This window comes from Dermacentor albipictus, chromosome 4 (genome assembly GCF_038994185.2).
Source record: "Dermacentor albipictus isolate Rhodes 1998 colony chromosome 4, USDA_Dalb.pri_finalv2, whole genome shotgun sequence".
In the NCBI taxonomy this organism is placed as follows: domain Eukaryota; kingdom Metazoa; phylum Arthropoda; class Arachnida; order Ixodida; family Ixodidae; genus Dermacentor; species Dermacentor albipictus.
In genome coordinates this window covers 111816177-111842845 of record NC_091824.1, presented here as the reverse complement: position 1 = coordinate 111842845, position 26669 = coordinate 111816177, and the positions used below count along the sequence as shown (strand labels likewise).

General features: G+C 43.1%; 1 protein-coding gene across 1 annotated transcript; it reads left to right on the top strand.

Annotated features, from left to right (window-relative positions):
- The first annotated feature begins 203 nt into the window (after nt 1-203).
- LOC139059688 (A disintegrin and metalloproteinase with thrombospondin motifs 4-like) lies at nt 204-24775 on the top strand. Its single transcript, XM_070538124.1, has 9 exons — nt 204-239; nt 872-949; nt 3164-3303; nt 5128-5183; nt 6505-6613; nt 8722-8880; nt 21886-22033; nt 24256-24381; nt 24475-24775. The coding sequence occupies exons 1-9, from the start codon at nt 219-221 to the stop codon at nt 24565-24567; spliced, it is 930 nt and encodes a 309-aa protein (XP_070394225.1). The 5' UTR covers nt 204-218; the 3' UTR covers nt 24568-24775.
- The last annotated feature ends 1894 nt before the right edge of the window (nt 24776-26669 follow it).

Here is a 26669-nt window from a genome sequence, read left to right as displayed (position 1 = left end):
TTTATTAAAATTACTGCAATCGCGGTATTGCTTTGTGAAGGTGAACAATGTTACAGTGTAAGCTGGAAAGAAAATATCTAAAGATCCAGCGTCATGTAATCTTGAACTCGAAAACTTTATTTACAGACCCTGTGAAAGCCACTTGTGAGACCCGTATTGCTGTAGACTCAACTTATTTTGACTTATTTCGTAGGAAGACACGGAAACTTGCCCAGTACATGGCCGTACTGGTAGCCTTTGTGAGTCAGGTCTTTTCCACTTCCTTACAGTTACAGATTCAGACAGAAAATACTGCGCTACTCAAGAAACCCTTTTTTATATATATAGATGGCGCAGCAAGCGGCACAGTAGAAATAGAGAGTAAATATCTGAAAAAATAAAAGGCAACAATACCTGTATATTCAGGGCCTAATGTGCCTTTATTTTAAAAATTATCTAGTCTATTTCGGTGAACATAACATTTAAATGTATTCAAGCCATAAGATGAAGGCATCCTTTGCCGCACACTGGTGTGCCACACTGTGTTGTTAATGGGAAACAAAAAAATAGAAAAGAATGTAATTTATTAGCATACTACTAACGATAACTGACATAAAATATTTTACATTTTTCGCTGCCATTACGGCGTCCCTCATAATTGTATTCTGATATTGGCAGGTAAAGCTCTAGAATTTAATTAATCGTGCGATTCCTTGCGACAAGATCACGCAGCACGGGCGCCCATAGAGTGACACAATGTTACGCTCATAGCCATCCTGTCGGGTGAAATTTTACGTTAACTGGCATCTATGCATGACGCTAGGGACAAGTGAAGGTGTTTCAACATTTAAGCAACGTCTTGACGTTTTTAACATACATTTGTTCATTTCAGGCGAACCTCAAGTTCCAGACTTTCCAAGAAAATATATTACACTTCCAGCTAAGTGTAACAGGAATTGTCATTTTTTCGGTAAGTGGTCAATATTAAAACGTATCACGACGTTACGAAAGCCTGACATGGTGCTGAACTTTAAATGCCCGTGAGCGCTTCACTTATCCTGGTTAGATAACGTTTCTTTTATCCTATTAAACATTTACAGGCACTGAAGCCGCAAGACGGCATCCAGATGAAATGATTTAAGCATATTACTGTCCTACTAACCTCTGCGCTAATACGCGTCGAGGACCGCTACATTTCCAGGTTGTTTCCCCAAAGTTATGGCTATTGCTATATACATACGAAGCTATGGAAGGACCTCGTTATATACACAGGCAAAGAAGCGCCAAATTAACGAGAAAGATAGCTACGTTTATTCTGGGAGTCCTATCGAAAAGACTAGGAAAATATTACTTACCTCAGTATGCATCAACTTTTCCTAAAACACTCAGTTTTGTCGCACTGGCACTTCTTATGATAAAAAAGTGTCACTAAACGGAGCGCGATAAACAAAACAAAATAATGGTTAATCTCTTTCTTCTCGGCATTTATGCAGACTTGTGGAGCGTTCTCCATTTAATAGGCCACTAAATTTTCCTGAATCAAATTCATCATTCAATAGAGAAGTTAGTGTGGCCCTAAGTCACAAAGACGTATCTCACAGCAAGCCGACGGTGTAGCGCATCACTATGCATTTCCTAACGTGGAACTTCCACAATTTCGCGTGCTTCACGGCGTCTTCCTAAGCATTCAGCTGTCGATCTTCTTTAAAGGCTCCATGTCGCTGAAACTTCGGTATCGGTTTTGGCGCTGGCGTCTGCGGCCGAGAAAATCATCCCTTACCACGCATCCCTTACCATGCAGGCCCTCTCAAAGAAAAATTTGTCCAAAAATGAGTAAAATACGGATTACACACAGCCTACAAACATGATAGCTATCGGATTGTAAGTTGAAAATATGACAAAACATAATTATGTTACGCGGAAACTCAAAACACAAGCCGCTTTTCCACCTGCCGTCTGAGGTCTGTTTAGTAGGAGCGGCGCGGCCCGGACGATTCGTTGCAGCGCCATCAAGAAAAGAACCAGAAAACTTGCCTTCGTACACAGCGACCACCGCCAGCGTTTCCAGGAAAACATCACGGTTACATAAGCTGCAGTTGCCGGGAAGCTCGCGAACCAGTCAGCGATATTTGAATGCGATCGCATTCCACACTTGAAAGGCGACGCACAAGCGTCCTCCCCAATTTTTTCATATACGTCGATTTGCGTGAGTAGCATCCGTAGTGCATGCATGTATCAGCGGATGGATGTGGGTTGTGCAGAGAAAATAAAGGGAAGCGAAAACAAAGAAGTCTACGTCTCACCGATGCGGTTTTGTTTATGGCGTTTGAGATGGTGGCCCCTGGATCGGCTGTCACGTTTCACGAGCTACAGCATTTCATAGCGTTAGAATTAGGCGTCGCCTTACGTAGCCTGTGTTCTCAGTGGATCACTTACGGGTAAACGATCACTTGTACGGAAGCTCAAGTGCGAGAGATTAACGCTAGTAGCCCTGGACTGTATATACATACGTGCCAGACTTCTCTTTGTAGGCACGTCTCCTGACCATTCTTCCCTCGGCAAACAGTAAACACTGTCTTCGCCCTTGTGACATTGCTGCATCAACGTCTCACAGTCTGAAATGCGTATATGAATTTCGGCATAACATGAGCATGGCGTATAGTGCATCAAACAGTTCCACAATTATGTTGCGACTTGTGCTGTGCATCTGCATAATTACACTATAGAGCATTACATTTCGCATAGAGTAAAAATAAAGACGTTTGTGCGCATCCCGTTTACTTGTGTAGCATTTAGATAGCCGCTTCAAGAAAGCTCCATTTACAGAGCCCAGGAAGTTTGTTGGATATCTGCATATATATATTTTTCCTTTTTTGATTGCATGCAGAAAGAGCAATGTAAATAAAACCAAAATAAAGAAAAGTATGGTGAAAACTGCACGAGCAGAGGTAATAACAAAATGAATTCGCATTCTAATTATGCAGTTTATTTTTAAAAAATAATTGGCATTCAGCCCGCCACGGCTACGGGTCCATGCCTATTTTCATCAATCTTTAGCATGCGCTCTACTGTATTCAGATCGTAAAAGCGGTAAATGGTGCAGCCGCAGTCTCGTCTTGTGGATGTTCAACTCCAAATTTAATTTCTCCATTGTTTTACCAAGTATCTTTCATTTGTATTGCAGCACCCCGCGAAAGAAACGTTTATCAAGAGATTGGCCGACGAACCACCCGTAATGCTTAGTGAAACGCTGTCTGCACTCAACTCATATGTAAAAAGCGAGAGCATGTTTAAGGAGGACGACATCGTCGTGTTATTTACTGGGTAAGATACTGACTGCAAATATCTGGTAGCGAAAATGCTGAAAGAGCCATAAGTAAGGCACCCTAGAGTGGCATTGTTGAGAACCCATAAAAAATTAGCTGCTATATTAATAATAATAATAATAATAATAATAATAATAATAATAATAATAATAATAATAATAATAATAATAATAATAATAATAATAATAATAATAATAATAATCAGCCTGGCCAAGCCCACTTCAGGGCAAAGGCCTCTCCCATACTTCTCCAACTGCCCAGGTCATGTACTAATTGTGGCCATGTTGTCCCTGCAAACTTCTTAATCTCATCCAGACTTTAGCACTTTCATGCTTTTCTAAATTTGCGATGTTTGCGAAGCCTAGCAGTAAACAAGTGAACGCAAACGACGTGAACAATTAAACAAAAAGTCAATTTTAGAGAGGAAGAGCTTGAAGGAAATGCTGACAGGTCGACCTGGACTACTATGCTCTAGTGTGCTACTCAGCCGGCCAGTTCTACTTTATCTAAGTAGCTAACAAAATCCAAACAATAGAGAAGTTCACAGAAAGATGAAGTTTGGAGTAATAAACGGGTGGTTGAATACCATACCTTTTCCGCCCTCCTCAACACGCGTTCCTCCCTGAAACGTGGTCCAGCGTTATTCCTTGTTCGACAACTGCTGATCATTAGATACCTGACCTGGAGCATTAGACTTAGATGACAAATCCCCCGAGACAAATTTTTCATGCGATCAGCCTATCTGTTAATTTACGTAGTTTTGCAATTTCATAAACTTTCTGTCTGAATGGAGTTTTTCTTTTTGGTCCTTTCTCTATCTCTACCTCTTTTTTTTGTATTTTCGACTTCGTTTTGTCAGAAGTGTTGACGTTATGACTCCTCCCAATTTTTTTCAAAGCAGACTATTTTCTTTTTTTTTGCACGACCTTTTTCTATTGTGGCCTAAAATATATCTACTAACACTTCAGTTAACAATGCTGCATTGCTTCGCCTTTATTGTTACTAGTGCAGGGAGTATTCTGTAAGTTACCACATAGTGGCGATTGGCTGGGTTGGGGTATCAGCGAGAAGGAAGGCAGATGCCCCAAGCCACTTTCCTTGCCGCTGGTACTGCTCCAGCCAATCAGCATGGCCTTAGTAGGCAGTCCACTTAGTGGCAACTCACACAAGAACACCAATAACGCGCAATGCAGAAGATGTGAGTACGACTTGCACCTTCCAGTTGCCTTTTTTATCATTATTAAGTATGTGTGTAGGAAAATTGGAATCATGACTGATATCGGTTACTCCTGTTTGATTAGGCAAACAGTACATAGCAAAGATAGTGCTGCCCAAAACAAGCCAAAAAAAAAGAAAAACAACGAATAATAACGAAATAATATATAAATGAAACGCGGACCGTGCAAGCATAGTTCTTAGAAAGTTCAAATTGGCTTATTTTACGTCTCAACACAAGATTTTCACACCGAGTAGTTTCAGTTGTCTTCTAGTCCACTTTCCTTTATGATTTACTTTATCAATATTTCAATTAGAACAGCAGATATTCTTCCTTGTGCTTTCCTTGGCTTGAGTGTCTGTTGTTTTTAATGTGTCTAAATACAGTCATTTGGTTCCCCCTCTCTTCTCGTTAGAAAGAACGTTTCTTTTTAAAAAATGGAATCGACGAATGTAGTACTTCCAAAGCTACTTCGCTTCGTGATTCGCCCATATGAACGAAGCAGAGCTAGTTAAAATGAATGAAAATTTTAATGAGTAGATTGTCGCAAGTAACCATGACTTCACGCTGTACATCTGTAGCGGCTGTTTGACATTATTCTTTCAGGCTTGACTTGGCCGCGAATTACGGCCCAGGAAAACCTGTTGGCAAAAGAATGGTAGGTAAGTCAACAAAATCCTGGCCCAAATATTGCGTACCTTCCTTCACCAGATACAGAGAGCCTTGATGTAGACGCGCCAGGCAAATCGGTAAGCAGTTCCAGTCATGTACAGCACGGGGGGAAAATGGGTACCTAAATTAATTGATATGACATAAATAATGGCGTACATTGAGAGCGCGGTCTACGCGTCAAGATACGATTGTTGCCATTTTTGAAATGATAGTGCTTATCAATGCCGGTGTTGTTGTTGAGGATGTTGTAAAGCATTGACAGTCTGAACAATTTGCGCTTTTCCTAGAGCAAGGGCCAGCCGAGCTATTTGACTCTACGTGGTGAGTTTCTTCGGAAATCACTGTTGCCTGACACAAACCGAGCTGTGCGCTTCTGAACCCCCTCCAGCACATCAACATACGGGATCGCGGAAGAATGCCACGCGCTGCAGGCGAACTGTAAGATCGAACGCGCATTCGTGATATATAGCGTTTCTTATTTTTTAAAAGCGCTCCGTGTGAAGTTACGTGTGAAGTTACCCTTGCTGTCGTGTATTCAGCGTGAGCCTTGAAGGACATATTGTTCTTCGGAAGAACGCCATGGTACTTGTACCCTGTGACATTAGACAAGGACGTGACCTGCACAAAATAATCCTTAACAAACGGCAGCTTTTTATTCGCGATACACTGCATTTAGGTATATTGACTCGTGCTTCACCTACCACGCCATGTCATCGCAGAGTTGATTTGTTCGTGAAGAGAGTTGAAATAAGTGTCACTGCTAGCTTCGCGACATATGTAGCAATCATACGCGTATAATTCAACGTTACTGGAAATACACTTAGCGAGGTCATTGATAAACACATGGAAAAGGCAGCGATCTCATGACGTATCCCTGTGGTGCGCGAGACAAGAGTTGAATATATGAACATGATTCACTCTCAAGCACCACACGCTGTCGTCTTTCATGAAGATAATCGTGAAGCCAGGTCCGAACTTTATCGGAGATTTCAAAGCAGGAAAGCTTTTGCAATGGTAGTGTATGCCAGACCGAATCGAACGCTTTGTGGTAGTGCGAAAAGATAGAATCAGGTCTCCCTGCCAGAATTATTCAAGTCAGCAATGTCACGGGTAAATCCTACTGGTTACGTGTCGCAAGAAAAGAAGGATCTGAAAGCAAGCTGCATTGGAGAGAAGGAAATCATACCGTAAAGAAGACTAATCTGACCGGCGTAGGTGACGTGCCGAAGCATTTTGCACAGGCTATCTTGATTCCCACAAATGACGTCACAGATGAAAGGAGGCACATTGCTGGCAATTAACACTTCGCAGGGCTGGCGTCAGCCGGAACTGCTTGCGGCGACTACAAGGCGGCGATCGTGGAAGATGTGCCGCGCACGTTCAGCAGCGCGCATACTTTGGCCCACGAGATTGGACACCTGTGAGTTGCGTCCAGCTCGGTTTCTTTGTTAACCTTCAGTACGCTCAAAATTTTACGTAACCCAACTTTATGTCGCGGCACTATGCGTGAACGTTTAAACCGCACATGTGTTTCACGAATGCAACTCTTCCAGTTCCGAAGCTTCTCGTCCTACATTTGCTTGTGCGTGTATTCCTCGACTGAGCTTTCCTGATGTGGAAGCTCCCTGCACTTCGCGCGCGCGCGCGCGTATGAATGTTATCTAGTGACATCGCCTAATCATTTAGAAAAGGATGTTATTTCTTCTTATTATTACTTTTCATTGAAGAGCGGCGTAAGTAAGGCTGAGAAGTCTAAAGTTGCCGAAGCAGGCTAAGAATGATATTCACTATAACGTAAGCTTGGCGGCGACTGTCACGGCCCTGTTTTAATGGGGTTTTTTAAGATGTCGATCTATCAATTTTACGCGCCATTTCTTGCCGCAGCTGCGTAACTGCAATTACGACATGCGAATGCAATGTTTGTCTTGTCGCGACGGTGTTTGTGCCCTTCCAATGTGGATCAGTGGCTAAACATTTTGAAAGCGTCCGATATCGGACGGTCCCGACACGCACTGCTGCAAACGCTCGTGTTTTCTACCGCGTTGCAACTCCACCGATAGCTCTACTTCGGTGCGGTGCCGAAAATATGCGCAGCATATCGCTACAACTCCACTTACAAACGCGGAGCGGCGTGGGCTTGTCCCGGGCGACGCCGTAAACCACGTGTAGTACAGCCGCCCTTCATTGATGGTAAAAAAAAATGGACCTGAAAATCTCTGCGTCATGGTTGGGTGGGTGACATTTCAACAAACATCACGTTGCTGCCCAAGTCTTCTCGTAGCGTCGGCCCCCTTTTGCTGGTGGTGGCAGCTTGTGCTTGACTTCACGCACTCGTTGAAGGCGCAGCAACACTGGGCCGATGTGACACTGACCAGACGCCGACGGCAACGAGTGGCCGACTCTTCAGCAGGCTGTGCCTTTGAGAGGCCATTTTATCATTCTAGGCAGGCAGTGACGCAACCGATGAACGCTTCGTCGTAGTGGTGTGGTGGATCCGTGCTGTATCTCAGTCCACAAAAAAATCTAAGGGCAAAGTAAAGCACAAGTTGAATTATTGGTGTTTACATGAGTCTAACCCACGCCGCACGGTCTCAGCGTAGTTGATTGCGAAGCGCTAACAACCAATTTGAAGTGTTTGATAACTTTAATCGTCTAGTCAGCTGATACAGAAATCGAATTTATAACACATCTCTCGATAGGATTGTGAGTTGGAAACTGCCTCTTCATTTTGCCTCATCTTTCTGTTTGTATCTATCCCTCTATCATCGCAAACTCTTCCACCAATTTGTTTTAGCGTAGTTCCTTTATTTTATACAACTCTATAGGTTCGTTGTTTTAAATTCTTGCATTTAGTGCAGCCGAATCTTCTAGATAACTGAGGACCTCGTACTTCGCGATGTCATTCTGAATTTAATTTTTATGTTCTATCACTGTCTCAATATGACAGAAAAACTAGTTGAATGCGGGAATCTGCTCTACGGTAAAAAGCTCGCACTCCGTGTTTGTCAGGAAGCAAGCGTAATATGTGCTTCACATTCTATAAATTTATCAAACTGTAAAATAATTTAAAAATGCACTATTATAATTCCAAGCCTGCAGGAAGAAATAGCAAAGTTTTGGCATTTAATTGATGCAGTACGTTCAAAGGCGAAAGATAAACTGAGCACGTGTTAAATGCCTGCGCAATATTGTGGGCTTTTAGTTTGTTGCCAGTGAATCGTGTACCCAGCTGCCTTTCGGGAATGTGTCAGTCTGTTTTGGCATAACTGTTGTTTTGAGAGGCAAGGATCTATAAGGACTTACATTATTAAGACATTTCTTACGCTGAAACTGTTCGTAAGGGCAGGTTCCAGGTAATCGTGATGTCGGACATATCAGCCAAGCTGGCCGGCGAATGGCAATCATCACTTTCGAGTGAAAAACTTTATTTTTACTTCAGCCCGTGAAGCTATCTTTGCGCAATGTTCTTTTCTGTTTGTACGTCGTCCTGAAACGACAATTAAGTTATTTATTTTCTGCCCTCTTCAGGGTAGGCTCGGTGCACGATGGCTCTGAGAATAAACACAGTTCGGTCGACCCGAGGACTTGTCTGGCGGCTGATAAAAAGATGATGTCACCAAGCATGGGCCGGAACATGCAGCATGCGTTCTCCTACTGCAGCACCATACAAGTAGCGGAGTTTGTCATGTGAGTGCTTTAGCGAAAGCTGATAAGATGGACCGTGCTACCTCATTAACTCGTTTGACCAGTCTTCAACTGTTCATCTAACTGAGCCCTGCTACGCATTAAGGCGGGAAACACAAATAAATCGCACGTTTGACGAGTATCGCCACTGGAATGGTAAGCCATGGCGTCAGAGCCTCGTTGTGTTGATCGTTCCCTCCGAATTTTCTTAGTAACTGAGTATTCTAGACAGGTATACATGATCGCTCTGATTAGCGATGGTTCGTATGGTGTAATTCCCCAAGTGGCTCAGTGGTGTCTTCTCCAGTGCGACGTGGGATCTTGGTGTTCCCTATGGTAAAAAAGCTTCAATGAACGGAACACTGCAGTTCAAACACATGTCTTGCACTCATTTTTCTTGCTCTAAGTACTGTAAGACGCAATGGGGACGAAAAAACCACTATATATGGAGCGGACACGAGGTGACACAGGGAAGCGCAACAACCAACAGGTTTATTGTCAGATCATACCACAGTTTATAAAGCACACAACGACACGTTGTGACTGCGTGAACAACGGTTGTAGCAGACTTTATCATATCGCGTTCGCACGTATCTGTTTGTTATTACTCTATCAGTGCGTTCTGTGTGTGTATGCATTCCTTGCGTAAGTAATTTCAGCGTTAGTAAGCATGACTCAAGGCGTGCTTACACAGTTGTCATTTTATTGTTCTATTTCTAAACCTTCTCGGATTTTCCTGGTTATTTTATCTTTTTTCTTTAGCTACGGCTGTCGTCTTGTCAAAGTAAGCTGCGCATTGATATTCACATTTGCTCGGTAAACCAACAAGCCAGCACATATCCGGCAGCCCAAGTTGACTCTACTACCATGAAGGGCCATAAACATACAGTGCGAAAGAAACAAGCATGGGGGAAAAAGCCAAAGAAAGCTATCGTTTAGAAAAAAGAAAAAAAAGAAAACGGGTGCACATCCCTAAAACCCCACTAGATACTGTAATAAAACTCGACTAACATGGCCAACGTTTTAATATACCTGCCGAATTGGCAGCTTAAGACCAGGTGGAACGTGACTTGTAAGCAAAAGCTGCATCAAAACAAAGAAGGAAACGTGAACTGAATTCTGAAATCAGAATTTAAAAAATCGCAGTTTCGCCCTAAAGGCGAAACATCGATTGCGATAGCAAATTAGTAAAGAGCTAAAGAAAGTAAGGATAGCCCCCAGTCCAGGTGATCCTGCCCATGCTATTCACAGCTCTGCGTGCAATTCTAAGTGCCATTCCACAAGCAAACAACCTATCAGAGGTAAAAGCACTGCTTTCTATGGAATCGTTGGTGCTTCCACAACCACCAACAGCTCCACGGCAGGCTTACAATGAGTAATCGTTACAACAATGTTTTCGTATTTCAGTGGAATGCTAATAGCCTTCGAAATAAGTCAGCTGATTTTCGCAAACTACTAGCTTAACATAACTTTCCTGTTTTATGTATACAGGAGGAAGGCGTAAGAGATGACTTTCATCTTTCAAACTATGTTATATATAAATCATCGCGCATTGCTGGAAGTAGCACAGCGATGTTATATGTGAGAAAGGACCTGCCGTCCTATTTAATACAGTCGAGCGATTTAAATATACTGGAGTTCGTAGCATGCAAGATATCTTTCAGAAATACAAGCGTCACAGTGATCAGTCTTTATCTACAATGTGCTAGCAAAATATCAGTAGACAGCTTGGTGAATGTGTTTGGTATCGCAAACTCACATGTGCTGGTTTGTGGGGACTTCAACGCACATAACGTCATCTGGGGCAGTGAATATAACAATTCCCGTGGAAGCATCATAGAGTCTGCCGCCGAAAAAAGTCATCTTATCGTGTTAAATGACAGCTCTCCAACGTTCTTGCGGGAGTTTCGTTACTCAAGCTGTATAGACGTCACGCTCTGCTCACAAGACCTTCTTGATGGCGTTGAATGGTCAACGGACATAGAAGCGCACGGTAGTGATCATCTTCCGATCCTGGTAAAACATCGCCTCATACGGAGTGAGCGGACCCGGCGCTACTCAAAATATACTAATTGGCAAAGTTTTCGTCACCACTTGAGTAACTCATAGGGCGAAAATCCGAGCTTTCAAAGTTTTGCAAATATCTTGTGTGAGTCTTACGAGATCTGCACAAAGCAAGTCATTGTTCCAAATGAATGCGCTGCAGTCGACGGGGAATATGAATGTCTAAGAGCCATTAGCAGACGCGCAGAACGGGCTTACCGCCGCAGTGGAAAGCTCGATGACTACAAGATGGCACAGAAAGTTCGGTCAACTTCACGCAGACACTTACAAAAATTAGGTACGAGAAGGTGGCGAGAATACTGCGCGTCGTTGTCTCCCTTTACTCCATTTCCCAGAATATGGTCAGTTGTCCGATCCTTTAGTGGTCCAATTACCCAAAGCCATCCCTTCCGAGCCCTTGCCGTAGCTCGAAGCACTCCGGAAACATCTGTTGCTGACGAATTCTGCCAACTTGTATCCAGACCAGGAATTCCGTTCACTTGCCTACAATTTACAAGTTCGATAACACTAGCAGAACACAAAGTTCGTGCGTGCTTTATGTCACAACATCCTCAACTTGACTGTGAGTTTAGTCTAAATGAATTGAAATGTGCTCTTTCGTCATGCCGTACAAAGACAACCGCAGGCCCAGATGGTGTCACGTATATGATGTTTTCACAGATGGTGTCACAAATATGTTTTCCAATTACATGACCGGTTTTCGACAAAATCGGTGTACAATGGATTCAGTATTAGACATTTCCACATGCGTCGAATATGAACGAAGTTGCGGAAATGTGACAGTAGCAGTATTTTTAGACCTTCGAAGAGCATTCGACACTGTAAGTCACGTACACATCCTTGGTGGTATGTTAGAGCTTGGCCTACACGGTCGAGCACTACGATGGGTATCAAATTTCTTGAAAGACAGAAAAATATTTCTGGAAACAATCGAAGGCGCGAGTAATTATCACAGCATCACACAGGGCGTTCCGCAGGGCAGTGTTCTCAGTCCGTTTTTATTCAACTGCGTCATGGCAGCTTTGCCACTAAACCTCCCGTCTGGTCTACAGTATTCGCTGTACGCAGATGACATCTGCATATGGGCCTCTGGATCACATATACAAGACATTCAAACAACGCTGCAAGACGGACTTGATAGTATCGACACCTTCTTAAAAGAAAGAGGCATGAGTCTTTCATACGCAAAGACAGCCGTACTTCCTTTTACTAGACGACAGCTGAATAATTTCCAACTTACGCTTAATGGGCAAACTTTGATGTTTGTGAAAGAGCATAAATTTCTTACAGTTATTCTTGACCGCCAGCTAACATGGGCTTCACAGATCCGCGCAATTGAAAAGCAGACCAATGCAGTAATAAACGTACTTCGGCGACTCGCAGGTACAACGTGGGGGGGATCAGTCTCTTCGCTGCTACAAGTTCATAACGCACTCATAAAACAAAAATTGCTTAATCGGCACCTATTCTCCATAGTTTATCGCAAACTTCTGAGGAACGTCTTCAACGTTTACTGGCAAAAGGGCTGCGAGTGTGTCTTGGGGTTCCGCAGGCTACCTCGAGTTCTTTAGTAATTGCTGAAGCTCGATCGTCACCCACCATTTCCAATCATACGAACGGTTGAAACATGCCGACATATTTATCGCATCTTAACCCAACACGAGAATCATCCATTAAACCTCGCGCTTACCGAAAGAAACAAAAGCAAAATTCACGATGTTGTTCGAGAACATAAAGCATTATTACCAAGATTTGAATTATGCAAAGTGGATGTTTGTTACCCTCCCTGGATGTTAACATGTCCTAAAATAGAATTATCGGTTGACGGGATTATATCTAAGAGAGACATGTTCATAGTAGTCGCCCAACAACTGGCAGTCTTCCAAATTTACTCCTTATATCCCCAGTACATACACGTTTATACAGATGGTTCGCGTCATAAAAATTCCTCGACTTCAGCATTCGTCATTCCACATTTAGCGCTAGAGCAAACATTTAAATTATCCCGAGAGACATCTTCCACCGTGGCAGAACTGTTTGCAATCCTGTGTGCTTTGCGTTTCATAGCATCAAAAGAACATTCGCAAAAATGGGTTATCTTTAGCGATTCGCAAGCCGCTCTCACATTACTACAGAGCAATAAGAAAAATTCTTTGAACACTTTGCTATTGTATGAGACACTCAAAGAACTAACAAAAGCAAGCGCAATGAACCACGTAATTGCATTCCAGTGGTTACCTGGGCACTGCAATATTCCTGGAAATACTGCAGCGGACGCAGCTGCAAATCGGGCGCACAATAACGTGGAGACAACCAATCTTCCTCTATTGCGTAGTGAAGTCCGTCTGCTCCTGAGACAGATTTCTTGTCGCCTCAGCAAAACTACCTGGTTTGATCAGCAAACTAAAAACTCTGAGTTATACTTTATAGACCCATGTATAAACTTAACAATGCCGGAAAATCTAAGAGACAACAGAAAATTTGAAACATTGGTACACCGCCTGCGTCTTCGTACTGCATTCACTAAACACTTCTTGTACAGGATAAAACGTGTCTCTAGTCCACAGTGTTCTTGTGGCCATGCAGAGGAAGATGTGCATCATCTTCTCCTCGAGTGCACTAAATACAATCCACAAAGAAGGGTACTGCAAGCAAATTTGTTGATATTAGACAGAAGACCATTCACTCTAAAAAAAAAATACTTGGCCCATGGCCAACTGCGGGCCTTCAAATAAGAGCGCTTCTTGCTCTGAAAAAGTATTTAGAGGAGACCAACATTTTGGGACAATAATAGGTATCAGATGATCCGAATGCGCTAAATGAGTAACATAAACTTTGTTCGTGATTCATAATTGGTTTATGTGGCGATCGCAACTTTTATGCAATATGTATAATTCTGTTCTGTACTTGCAGTGCATTACATGTGTTGTGTGTTATGGCTGTTCTAAATATCTGACTTTATATGTGCGTACGTGGACTGAACTAATGCAGAGAACTTTGCGACTCATGTACTGTTGGACTGTATATTTTTTATTTATCCAGTGTTCTACTGAGTGCCATATTTCGTGTCGCTATTCTCCCTTTTTACGCAAATTTGTTTCCTTTGCCAAGTGACAAGGAGTAGCCGGTGCCACCATAAAGGCGCCAACCTCTCCTAATATTCATCTCAATAAAAAAAAAGGATAGCAGTTTAATCGGCCGTATAAACTTGCAAACTTGGAAACATTCGCTTGTAATTTAAATAACAAGCATGACATCAGTGCGCACAAGTAAACATGCACACACCACACTCGATGAGCGCCGACACTCGCTGTCGAAACGATGATGTGAGCAAGCGCGGAAGCAGCGGCGAGCGAAGTGATTTTCGTGATGTCTATCGATCGCTTCAGCGGAAGGACGGCGAGAACACGGGGCGCACAAAGGTTTGTCGTCTGCAGGTCCCTTTCCAGATAAGGCGCGCGCCCGTGCGCGACCGTGCAAAGCACGGACTTGTTGGCGGAGTCGAAGCCACCGCCGCTCCCTCCCGCGCTGCCGCCCCACTTTCCTCCCTGCCGCGATCGTCAGTTCCCCTTGCGCCCGGCCGAGACATACGCTCTTGCTGCAGAAGAACAACACCGCCCCCCCTCCCCCGCTTCCCTCCGGTCCCCCCACGGCCTTTCGAGCGACGGCGCGTTTGCTCTACGCTTACCTCGTTCCTGCGCGCCAGATTGAGCCGTGATTGTCGCCTTCCCACGCGTGCTTTCGCTCGCACATGCAGCCCACGACGCACGGCGGCGATGTTATCTCCTTTGGACTGTATACGAAACATCGCGGCAACGATGACGAGGGCGGCGAAAATGCCACTGGCGTGTCCATGTAATTAATATCGCAAGAAAAAAACCGTGCAATTGAAAATGTGCATTAAAAGACAAGTGCTACGGCTAAAAACGTACTGCAAAGTTGCTTTATCTTGCAGAAGCAGAACTCAATTTCCAGCGAAGCTGTTTCTTTCGAGCAGTTGCAATAAAAGTTTCAGTGGCCTGTAATAAAATCACACAGTTCAAAACGTTGCGCCTATATGACTGGTCCGTACGATAATTTACCAACGTATAACGGCTTCGGGCCCTTGGTAAAGAAATTTTTCGGATGCAGTATTTCATCCACATACACTTTACTTTGCGGGAACATTGGCGATAATGTTTCCCCCATTTTCATTAAACGTGGCCTTGTTGGCCAGTTCCCCCAGGGCAGCTGTTTAAATCATGCGTTGTTTCTAAAACACACGTACAACGCTCCGGTTAGCATGGATAAGTAACTTACTGCCAAGGCCGCAGTTTTGACCACACACTTTGAACTCTGTTAACAGAGTTATACAAATACATACAAGGCACCAGGCACGTACACGAGGGAGGGGGCGGAGGAGGCGGCCCCTCCAAATTAAGCGACATAACCGCCCCCCGCTTCCCCACCCACGCCACCACTCCTGACACACATTCCTAAAGCGTCGCCAAATCAATGTTGAGACTTGACAGCCATTCGGCGGTCGACATTCTGCTGCCTTTTTTACTCCTTTTGGATGGCGGTAGTTATCGGCATTTCCTGGGGTGTGAAGGCTAGTTTTCTAATCGATTTGGTGCCCATGCACGCGATTAACTCGAGATGCGTTCACGCGTCACCATTCATTGCAATCGTCACCCGCATCGGTGTTGCCTCGTTAGTTCAACTTTCTTTGTTCAGACTGACCCCGGGACCAGGAAACGGATTCGTTTCGTTGTCAGCTGGTCTGTATGCCCGTGGAACGAGTTGTGGCCGGAAAAAACGCCAGTCGCATTTAACTTTTCCTTTTGCTTCATAATTTGCTCCAGTGAGGGTTCGCCGCGACGCTGGCAGATCTTCGGAACCATATAACCGTGATATGGGTTAGATAAGGCGGAAAATAAGATAATGCGAGGCAGCGTCCATCATCAAACCATGCAATAACCGTTAAGCCCATAAGAATATGACTGTCAACCGTTACGTCATCTGGTTTTTCACTAATTGTACAGCACTTTTCGTGCAGAAGTGGCAACTCGAAACGTGAGTCGCAAGGTTGAGAAATTAAGTTATCAACTAAGGGAGAGAGCCAAGGCAACAGCCAAACAGGAAGGAAAAGCAAAAATTACCAAATTTAACCGTTGTTTATGAAATATTTATGGATCAACATCTTTTTATTTAAAAAGGAAGTAGAGAAAACGCCGCCGGAAGGGGAGAACAATTCCGTGTGTTTTGAATGATGCTTCTATAGTTACTAGTCGAGCCGCCTGACGCAGCCAATTCCGTGATGTGTTTATGTGGGTGTTTTTCTAACCTTCTGCAGTAAATGAAGGATCCAGAAGAACTGTAACTGTTTTGCAAATATATATTTCTCTATAATTCTTCCAGACCAAATTCAGAAAACGCTACTATAGACGGATACAGTTTAAGTATGCAGGGAAGTCGCGCCCACGCCCTCATAACCGCCAGCCACTGTACCTCCGCGAGGCTGCATATAATTCGTACTTTATATTTTTCCTGTTAGTCCTATAAGGCGGTAATCATAAAAATAAAATTATTAGCGCGTAATTTTATACGTTTTCCCTCGCCTATTATAGTGGAATGGCGAAAGCCTAATTCGTTAATGAACTAAAATAAGATGTTTGCTTCGGTGCAAGTATTTATTGTCAAGTTTCACTTCAGTTGGCAGTGAAGTTTCATGAGTAAAACGGGTTCAGCAGTAAAATGAACTGTACCGAAGACTTTTCAAGAGTGAAATGCTCAGACTCCATACACTTTATCCGTGTTTGTTGCACCACTCATTGCTTCCGCCGATGAAAGACTCTTCAAGAACAGCAGACGCTCCGGAGGTATCAAGTACGACGCCATCTTGAAAAGGCCTCAAGACGACGATTATGTTTGCTTCTGTGATTGGCTGGCGGAGTAACACAACCCCGCGCGGCCCTTGTGCCTTGGCTGCCAACTGCAGCTTCTTTAAGTTGTATTCTACTATCGTAACCTTTATTTAGCACTTTGGCTTGTTTACTTGTTCTTGGCAGTGCTCTTCCTGTGCTTCTTTCCGGCGCGAGTCCATTTGACTTGGTTCCTTGTTCGCCATGCAAATGAGAAGTGTATCTCACAGGTGTACCTTTGCGATACACCTTATTTCATTTCTCTTTTGCGAGTTCATGCGTCTTTATGGCGAATGGGGGGGGGGGGGGCGTTCTTCACATTCGTGGTAGTAAAGGTACCCCTTCATGTGCATAGAAAAGTCACGTTCGATTGCCCCCTTCCCCCCCCCCCCCCCTCAGAAATAAAATATTCTGGCTGCGTGCCTCCAAGGCACATCTTGTAATTCATCGAGGACACCGGGGAAACCAACTATTACCTAGCGCAACGCATAAAAAAGAGAAAAATACAGGGGTTTAGTAATAATTTGCAACGCTTTCTAGTCATGTTAGGAGCATTAAAGTTTTGTAATGTAGAGTTATCTCGGGACACTGAGAAACGTATCTCTCAACGGCAGCCTGACACTTGCGAGCAGTTACCTAGCCATTTTTTAACAGGCTGTATTTTATTCACACCCACTTAATCTCGCATTTTTGTCCTCATAGAGGTCCGCCAGCATTTCTTAATTTTGATTTTGCTGCCATATGTAGATACGTGAGGACAGCGGGCGAAATTTCTCAACCCTTCTAGAACACCCTTTTAATGGTCCGGAGCACTAACATACGTTATTTTTCCCAAATGCCGCAATTCATTCACATTTTCGAACTTTGCGGACACATTAGCCATAAGCTGCCCCTTACTTCCATGTATTACAAACAAGGTGCTAGTGTAGTTTGCCGAGGCCACCGGAGAACGGAGCTTCAAGCCTCGTGTGACACATAATTATAAAGAAAAATCGAAAGATCAGTAAATCTTTGCAGCCCTTTTATTAAAACCAGAAACAATAAAATTTCACCATAGCTTACACTTAACGTGCCCTCTATTTTAATCGAAATTGACCCAGCGTGGTTGCTTGGTGGCTGCCGTGTTGGGATGCTAAGCACGAGGTCACTGAGTCGCATCCCGGTCACGGCGGCCGCATTTCGATAGGAGCGAAATGTGAAAACAAAGGCGTACTTAGATATAAGTGCACGTTAAAGAACCCCAGGTAGTCAAAATTATTCCGGAGTCCCCCACTGAGGCGTGCCTCCTAATCAGATTCTGATCTTCGCACGTAAAGTCCCATAATTAAAGAATAATAAAGGTTTACCTTGATGGGTTGCGCAGTTGTTTTAGCACTTTGGAAAATATACCCAATAACGTCAGTATGACACTCTGGAACATTTAGTAAGTTAACTTTCTGCAAAGGCTGTAATAGAGCTACAGAGATGAAACATTTATCGTTCATCTCGCCCAGCAGGCTTCCTACTTCAATAAAATATACCTGCAAGAGTATGCCTTGCTTGTTTTACGTAGGAGACCGAGGAAGAACTACATGCCTGTATTCATAAAATTAAATTGATTAAAGTTTGATTATGAAAATTGGGAAAGTCGAGCATTCCCTAATTGTTTTCAAAGCATATAATTAACCTAGACGTTCGAACCTTAGTGGTACACGTCACCCATAGAGTAGTTCTCGTTTCTGATGAAATGAGAGCCTTGTGCTTTATTTATTTATTTATTTATTTATTTATTTATTTATTTATTTATTTATTTATTTATTTATTTATTTATTGGTACCTCAAATACCCCATTTGGGGTTTTACATGAGGGGTGGGCATATTTACATAATATTTTCAACAAATGCCTTGAACGATGAATGACTGGAGTGGTGCACCGCTTCAGCAGGTAGATTATTCCAGTCTTTCGCTGTGTGAATGAAGAAAGAGTTAAGATGAGCGGAGGTGCGAGCTGGAGGGGGATAAACAGCCTTTGAATGTCCATGACGGGATGAAGTGCGATGCGCAGGCGTGATGTTGGTCTGATGAAGTAGTGAGTGATAAAATTTGTAAAAGAGGCACAGTCTTGCTGTTTTGCGGCGCTGCTCGAGGGTTGGAAGTTTCAGAGATGATTTAAGTTTAGTAACGCTAGTGTGGTAAGAGTAGTCAGAATGAATGAACCTTGCTGCACGATTGTGAATGGATTCTAGTGCTGTTGCCAGGTTAGATTGGTGTGGGTCCCACACTGAGCATGCGTATTCTAGTTTGGGTCGAACGATTGTTAAGTATGCGAGTAGTTTTACTGAGTGCGGGACAAGACGTAGATTACGGGGCAGGTAGCTTAGTACACGATTGGCATCATTGCTAATGTTGCAAATATGTGAGGACCAACTGAGGTTATTGGACAAGTTAACGCCTAGGTATTTTCATGAAGTCACGTCACTTATTTCCGAACCGGCGATAGTGTAATTAGCTGACATAAATGATTGGCGACGATGGAAAGTAAGTAGTGACGTTTTTTTGACGTTGAGGGACATTAGCCAATTATTACACCAAGTTTCAATGACGTTAAGGTCGGACTGGAGGGCGCGAGAATCAGCGTCGTTAGTAATAGGACGATAGATTACACAGTCATCAGCAAATAAACGAATTTTGAAAGAACAACCTATAGGTAAGTCGTTAATGTATATTAAGAAGAGTAGTGGTCCCAGGACTGTGCCTTGTGGCACGCCAGAGATAACGGCTGATAAGGTAGACGAGCATTGGTTAGCGTAAACGAACTGTTGACGGTTAGTGAGAAAGTTGCGTATCCATTGGAGAACACGAGGGTTAAGATTAAGACATGATAATTTTAGAAAGAGCCGTTCATGAGGAACCTTGTCGAAAGCCTTTTGGAAATCTAGGAAGAGGGCGTCTATGGGTATGTTTTGATCAAGATGCGAGCAGATGTCATTAACGAATAGGGCTAGTTGAGTCTCGCAGGACATGCCTTTCTGAAAACCGTGTTGATTTGGATTAAAGAAATTACCGGATGTTAGGAAGTTTACAATATGAGAATAAATTATATGCTCCATTAGTTTAGAACAAACACTGATGAGGGAAATTGGACGGTAATTGTGGCACGATGATGATGATCCTTTTTTGGTACTGGAATTATCGTACCTAATTACCAGTTTTGCGGCACCACTCCAGATGATAATGATTGCTGAAAGATATGACACAAAAATAGAGATGTGCGCGGTGTTCTTAAGTCCACCCACGGAAGAGGTAAAGCTTTTAAAGCGTTTCATACAACGCTTCTAAACGTGCCGAAAACGAGGGTTTAAAATTTTCATATCACCCTAACTGAGGGAGACCATCCCCACATTTCCTTCAAATGCATCCTGCGTGAGTGATACTTTTTTTTTCTAAGGCAGCGAAAACTGGCATATAACATTTTTGAGCGCCTATACTTGCAATAAATGTTTCACTGTGAAACAGGAAACTACCTATATGCTTCTAGGAAGGTGCTTTCATTGTCATTTACTGAAACAGAAAGCATGTTCATGCAATTGTCATTCGGCTACATTACATGAAAAGCCTAAATTATTCAGGTCTTTGTCGCTTCTCGACAACACATTAAAGGATTCATTCATCATTTGCAAAGCGTCATTTGCTGTGATTATCGAGGTGCCCAACTAAGTTCATTCTTATCCCTTGGTTCTGCGCTCTTTCCCTGTTTTTGAAGCACCACCAAGTCCATCCTATGTGAATTTTTGTTAGAACTTATGCCAACACAACAAAACACATCAACTGTAAAACCAGTACATTACGAGGTCAAAGTGTTCCTAGTTGAAATTGTGACGAACAGTTCTCTAAGAGCATCGCATGTTCTTACTACGAGGGGGGTTGTCATGTTGTATCCCGAGTTTGCGGCAGATGGTCGAGCCGTTCGTGACGTCATGACGGGCCGTGAGATCATTCAAGATGGCAAGGAGCCCGTGCTGTCATCTGCTGACAAGCAAAATATCTCAGTGCCTTACAAACATGCTGGTAGCACCTTTAGTCTGAGGCTACGACAGCCTCGCACTGGAAGTACCGTTGCAGCAGGCCCGCTTTAGCCGATTAAAGTAGGTCTCCGCAGTGCGGGATGAAAACCATGTCGGCTACCACGCTACGGTTGGCTCGTGATTCCGGAAAACGAAGCGAGATTGGCTTAGCCGGACGTTGCTTTCTTCAACGATGGTGGTAGCCTGGCCTCCCCACTCGCCAGCTCAGAAGGCCACACGGCCTCTTATGCAGTACCTGAATTCGACAGGTTTGAGTGGCCTGACTTACATCCGCTGCACGTCGTCTAGAACGCGTGATTAACCTGAACTCATATATTCTCTCTTTCGCTCTCCCCTCCCAGCGTGTAGAGTTTCAAACTATACACAGTACCTAGTTAATCTCTCTAGCTTATGTTCCTTCGCTCTTTCTTCTCCTCTCTAAGAGTAAAACTTGAGCAAGTGCCAAGCCATAACTCACAATTATGCTGCTTTTTCACACAAACTGATGGGAATGTAGTGTATTTTCAAAGTGTCGTGCTCTTTTATAATTACTATTTGTGTCTTCGGTCAACAGCATATCCTGGTGGGACTCAGGGCAGTGAGTGATCTACTGTGATTCTTATCAGACATCTTCAGGAGCTGGCTATTGTGGTAACGAGTTATTGCCGTGAAACCATCCAGTGTGCAGCTTACAACCTATACCGTCGCTTACGCACTTACAAGATGTTCTTATGATAGTGAAGTGGTTAGAGAAATAACCAGTATTTTTCTTTAACAAAAGTATTAGTTCGACTTGGCGGTTGTGTTATTCTCGCACGATATTTGAGAGCGAAGCAGATACTTATACTCGTAACACTTCGTGACGCTACCGACAGAGTGGTTTCGCAGCTTCTCGAGCCATTTTACAATGTGCTACACATTGCGCTTAATTTAGCCCCATCTTTCGCCCCTGTTGAGCTCCTTTTCAACAGCATTGTCTTTCTTTTAAAAAAAACCAGGAGCGACAAAGGACACTGTTTGACAACTACTACTACTTCGAAAATGAGTGAAAAGCTCACTTTTGCTGCTGTTAACAAGACCCGACCTTCGCTGGACGAGTTCTGCCAGCGCCACTATGCAGAACATAGAGGGACTAGATACACAAAAGTAAGTTTGACTGGACGCCCCTGTACTATTGTACACACCAAAGTCTAGGGCAAAATACACTTATTTTAAAGGGCCTTTTCACATAAGGAAGACGAACAACTTGTGGCATTATATTAACGTCTTCTCAGGCTTTCAGTATGGTTTGAGTTCATGGTAGCGTCTTCACTGTTAATGTTCTAGTCGCATTTTGAACATTTACAACCGCAAAAAAGGCAAGCTCCTGCAATTGTGCAGATTCACGGCAAATATTTCTTTGCTATTTCGAACAATGTTTTTAAACAACGCCTGTAACAGTTGTACCACCTTTTTATGTGAATTTCTGAATGATGTGGCAGCTATTTTTGTAGAACACACGATGTTCGATAACATATTAAGGTGTCATAATTAACTTTATATTTATTTGCTTAGCGATGCGCGTTATAACTGTAAAATACAATACGAGAATTAGTGAAGTCATGTGTGGTTGTATAGCAGAAATTCTAAGAATACAGCGCCACTATAGAGATATCTATCCTTAAAATCAGCTAAGAAGTGCGTTGGCGTTCTAGTTAAAATTCCGAACTGCTACATTGAGGATTTTCGGAAACTGTTACCTGGAACACCAGCACACTTCGTTGAACGTTGTAAGGGCTGATTACACAGAAGTTGGTGCCGGTCTTAGGGTTCCTGCTCAGCATATCTTTATAAGACTTCTTTACTGTTCGGTTTCAGTTTCACAATTACATCAGCCCTGCAGGGAAGAATTGAGAGGCTCATTAGGCAATTTTTTTAGTTAGCTACCTGACATTGCTATTTGTCATGCAAGTATGTAGTGTCCGTCTCTTAAAGTAGACCCCCTATATGGATCTATTTGAGCTATATGCTGTATGCAATTCGACTTTTTTAAAAAACGAAGTATGTGCAAAAAAGAAAAAAAAGAAAAATAACAGCTTCACGATCTAGAATCGCATGTTTTATGAACTACAGAACAATCATGTCGAGCGCACTTTGTCCGCACAGCTTATAATTTTGGGCCTCAGCAAAATAATTTTCAAGCGTGGACAATGTAAAAAGAATGTATGAAATAAAAAAAGTGGAATGTATATTGTGAAAACGCAAGCAGGTAATTAACCAAGTTCTTAATGTTTCTTTAAAATAAGGGCAATAAACATCTCTGCTTACCCGCCACTGTAGCCCAGTGGCTATGTTGTTGCGCTGCAGAGCTCAAGGTCAGTTATCAACTCCTGCCACAGCCGCCGTGTTTTGACAAGGGTGAAACACAAAAACGGTCGTGTATTTGAATTTAGGTGTATATTAGAGAACCCCTGGGGGTCCAAAATTATTCCGGAGTTCCTCGCTACTGTGTGCCTCATAATCAGATACTGGTTTATCGCAGGTAAAAGCCTCCAAGTTTTATAATAAATAACTTCTTTACTTCTCTTTGTTGGAGCGTTTTATCGAAGCAACAAAACAGGAACCGCCTTTCGTCCAAACGCTAACAACATGCATGCATTCATGGATCCCCGAAGGCGACCTAGCAATTCTAAAGCAACACTTGTGCTTTATGTGCCCTAAAATGTGCTTTGCCACGTGAGTGCGTTGTTGGTCGAAATTTTTCTTCTGAACTCCCGTGGTTCTTAGCGTCTTGAAAATGGGGCGATGCTGTTTGACCTCAGTCCACATCTGCAATGTTTCACCCCGATACGTCTTTTCGTCAGTTTATACTGTTCGACGTCACTTGAATGCAGGAAGACTCGTAAAGCGGAACAATTGAACGTTGCTGAGCTCTTGAAGCTGACGTTGTCACACGACGTGAATCGAGGTGTGGAAGATGTACAGAACAGACATGATTGAGCTCGTAACTTCCCATGCTGTAAAAAACGACTAATAATTAGTCACGCCGACTACGTTTGATGTTATGGGAGCGTAGTGGCTCAATCTGTACACGATTTTGAACAACAGCACGATATTACGCTATTTGTCTACTTTTGGTGATTGCAGCCAACAAGCTGTAGGAATACTGCAGTGAGCTGAAATTTTAATGTATATTACTCAGAGCAATAAACATGCCTTGGATTAGTCCTTAATTGTATCTATGAGTGCATTGCAACATTGCTTGGTGCTCTTTCGCCATGATTGGCCATTGGCAAATAAAACACCCCATATGATCATACATTGAAATATGACAGTGTTTATTCGCGCTAACCTTACTGCTTATACAAAAACAATGAATTTTCTTTCAGCTTTCTGACCCGAGACTGACTCTAGATAAATGCATCATCACATGCAGCGTGCCTGAAAGACCAGGCGTAATAATAATCAACGACGCACCTGATGGCACGAGCTGTCGCAATACCAGACCACACGCGGTAAGGTTCAAAGCATAGTGTAAATGAATGTTTTGTTTTGGTTAATTACAGAGGCAGAATTATAAGCATTGAATTTGTGGCATGTTTTTGCAGATCTGCATGAACGGTAGATGCACACGTGTTAAAGACATTCGTGTCGATACATTCGGAAACGATGTTAAGGATTCGATGATTCAGCTGAATTAGAGGACGTGCAGACATGGCCACAGAAGTCACATCTCGATAACTAAGCAAACTGACAGCACTTCCGCATTCTCCAAAACTGAAGAAAATGTAAGAAGAACGTTCAAATCTAAAGCATTGCCAGTTTCCAACAAGCTTAGTAAATGTGAATAAGAAAGCTGACCATGGAAAGAAAATCATAAAGCTGCACATTGCAGCATTTCTCAATAAATTCTGCCTTTGCACAACTTGCCTTCTGCTCTTTTATTGCTTTCATTACCCTAGTTCCACCTCCCGCCCCACCCCCATAAATATGTGAACGGGTCTAGCGGTCAGAAATCCGTAAAGTGAAAAGCATTTTTGACAGCTATTTGATTTGCATTGTGGAATCCCTGATTTGTTCCACTCAACTGTAGTTCTAAATGGCTTGTAAGAGCGTTATCTTAGGCGCCACAGCTGACTCACACCGAAGACAAGAGAAAGCCAAACACCCCCCCCCCCCCATTTCTTAGCTCAATGGGGGTACTATCGTAGTTATTAGAGATCCGGTTTCTGACCGGCCTTTTTGCATGTTTTTAACAACTTTGGTCGTAGCCAAAAAATAGGTGTCGAAATGCGATATAATAAATGTAGTATATTTATGTAGAAGGGCTGCATTCTCAAGTGATTAATGTAAATCTTCTGCTTCTTTTTGGCTCCTTTTCTTAGTTCATAACACTCGTATTTATTTTGACTACCTTGCAGAGATTTCATTGCTTCCTAACCTAAATTTGCTCGGCCGTTAAAAAAACAAGAACAAAAGAAAAAGTCGCTTTCATACAAAGGCTCCCATTGTAGTTTAATGCTATGATATGCGGGCTCAAAGTGATTATATGTACCAAAAGCACGATAGCCTGCCATCTTTTATTGCATAATTTCCTATGATACAGGTACACGGCACTATCTGCGTTAGATTGCGCTAAATGATACAGCTATCATAAGTCGCAGTAGAGCTCAATGTCACATGTTCCTCCGTAAGTATGTATGAGAGGTCTTAATCAGTAATTTTGTCAATTATTTGTTCACGGTACTGTTCATCATCATCATCAGCCCGGTTACGCCCCCTGCAGGGCAAAGGCCTCTCCCGTACTTCTGAGCTGGTAGTTGCCGTTAGTCCCGGTCAGACTCTCTAATTTTAACCAAAGCATCTGTGCTACGCGAGAGATCGGAAGTGACAACGTTTGAAAATGACAGGCAAGTTCTTCACTACGGAAGTAATTTCTCGAAAAAAATGAAAAGTTATCTGTATCCTGGAATCCCTGTTATCTGTATTCTGGAACAAGGACTTTAAATCTAAATTTTATTTAATTCTTAATAGTCTCGCTGGGTTTCCATCTTTTCCTTTCGCCTTAAATTCTAATTTCTTGACTAAGCCGAATAATTTATTCTTAAATTAAAACAATTCATGGCTGGTAGAGGCGAAGCTGAAACTACCCTTTATTAACAAATATCTTCCATACATGAACTAAGATAGGAAAGTTACACCCCTTGAGTCATTATAAAGTGCACTTTGGGTGCTATAACGTAAAGCTATTCCAAACTTTTCTATTCCAATTCTGCAATCAGCCCTCCGCCTTATCCCACTTCGGCTGTCTGTCACGCGACGTCACGAAAACCGCGATAGCTCTCCATCTGATATGGCTTGTACAGACTGATTATTCATGATTGAACCGAACAAAAGAAAAATAGTTGTTTCTTATTCGACGCCTTTTTGCCATTATCTCTCGGCTATTGGTCATTGGATTGGATTGGAGCCAACTTTATTTGTGCCTGTAGTTGGGCGTTCGTGCGCCCCGACGAGGGTCTACGTCATCTACGAAGTTGCCGTTACTCGGCGCGGGTCTCCGCTCGCCGTTGCCGGCTCGCTGGGTCCCTGCCTTTCGAGCGCCCCGAGGACCTGCTGGACGTCCCAGAGCTGTTCGTCTCGGGCGCAGCTCTTCGCAGCTGCCTCGAGCCGCGGTGGGATTGTTCTTGATTTTGCTTCCTCCGGGTTTTAACGCAGTCCCACAAGATGTGCCTGTAATCTGCCCTCTCCCTCCGGCATACTCTGCACTTATCGGTGGGATATGTCTCGGGGTACATGCGAT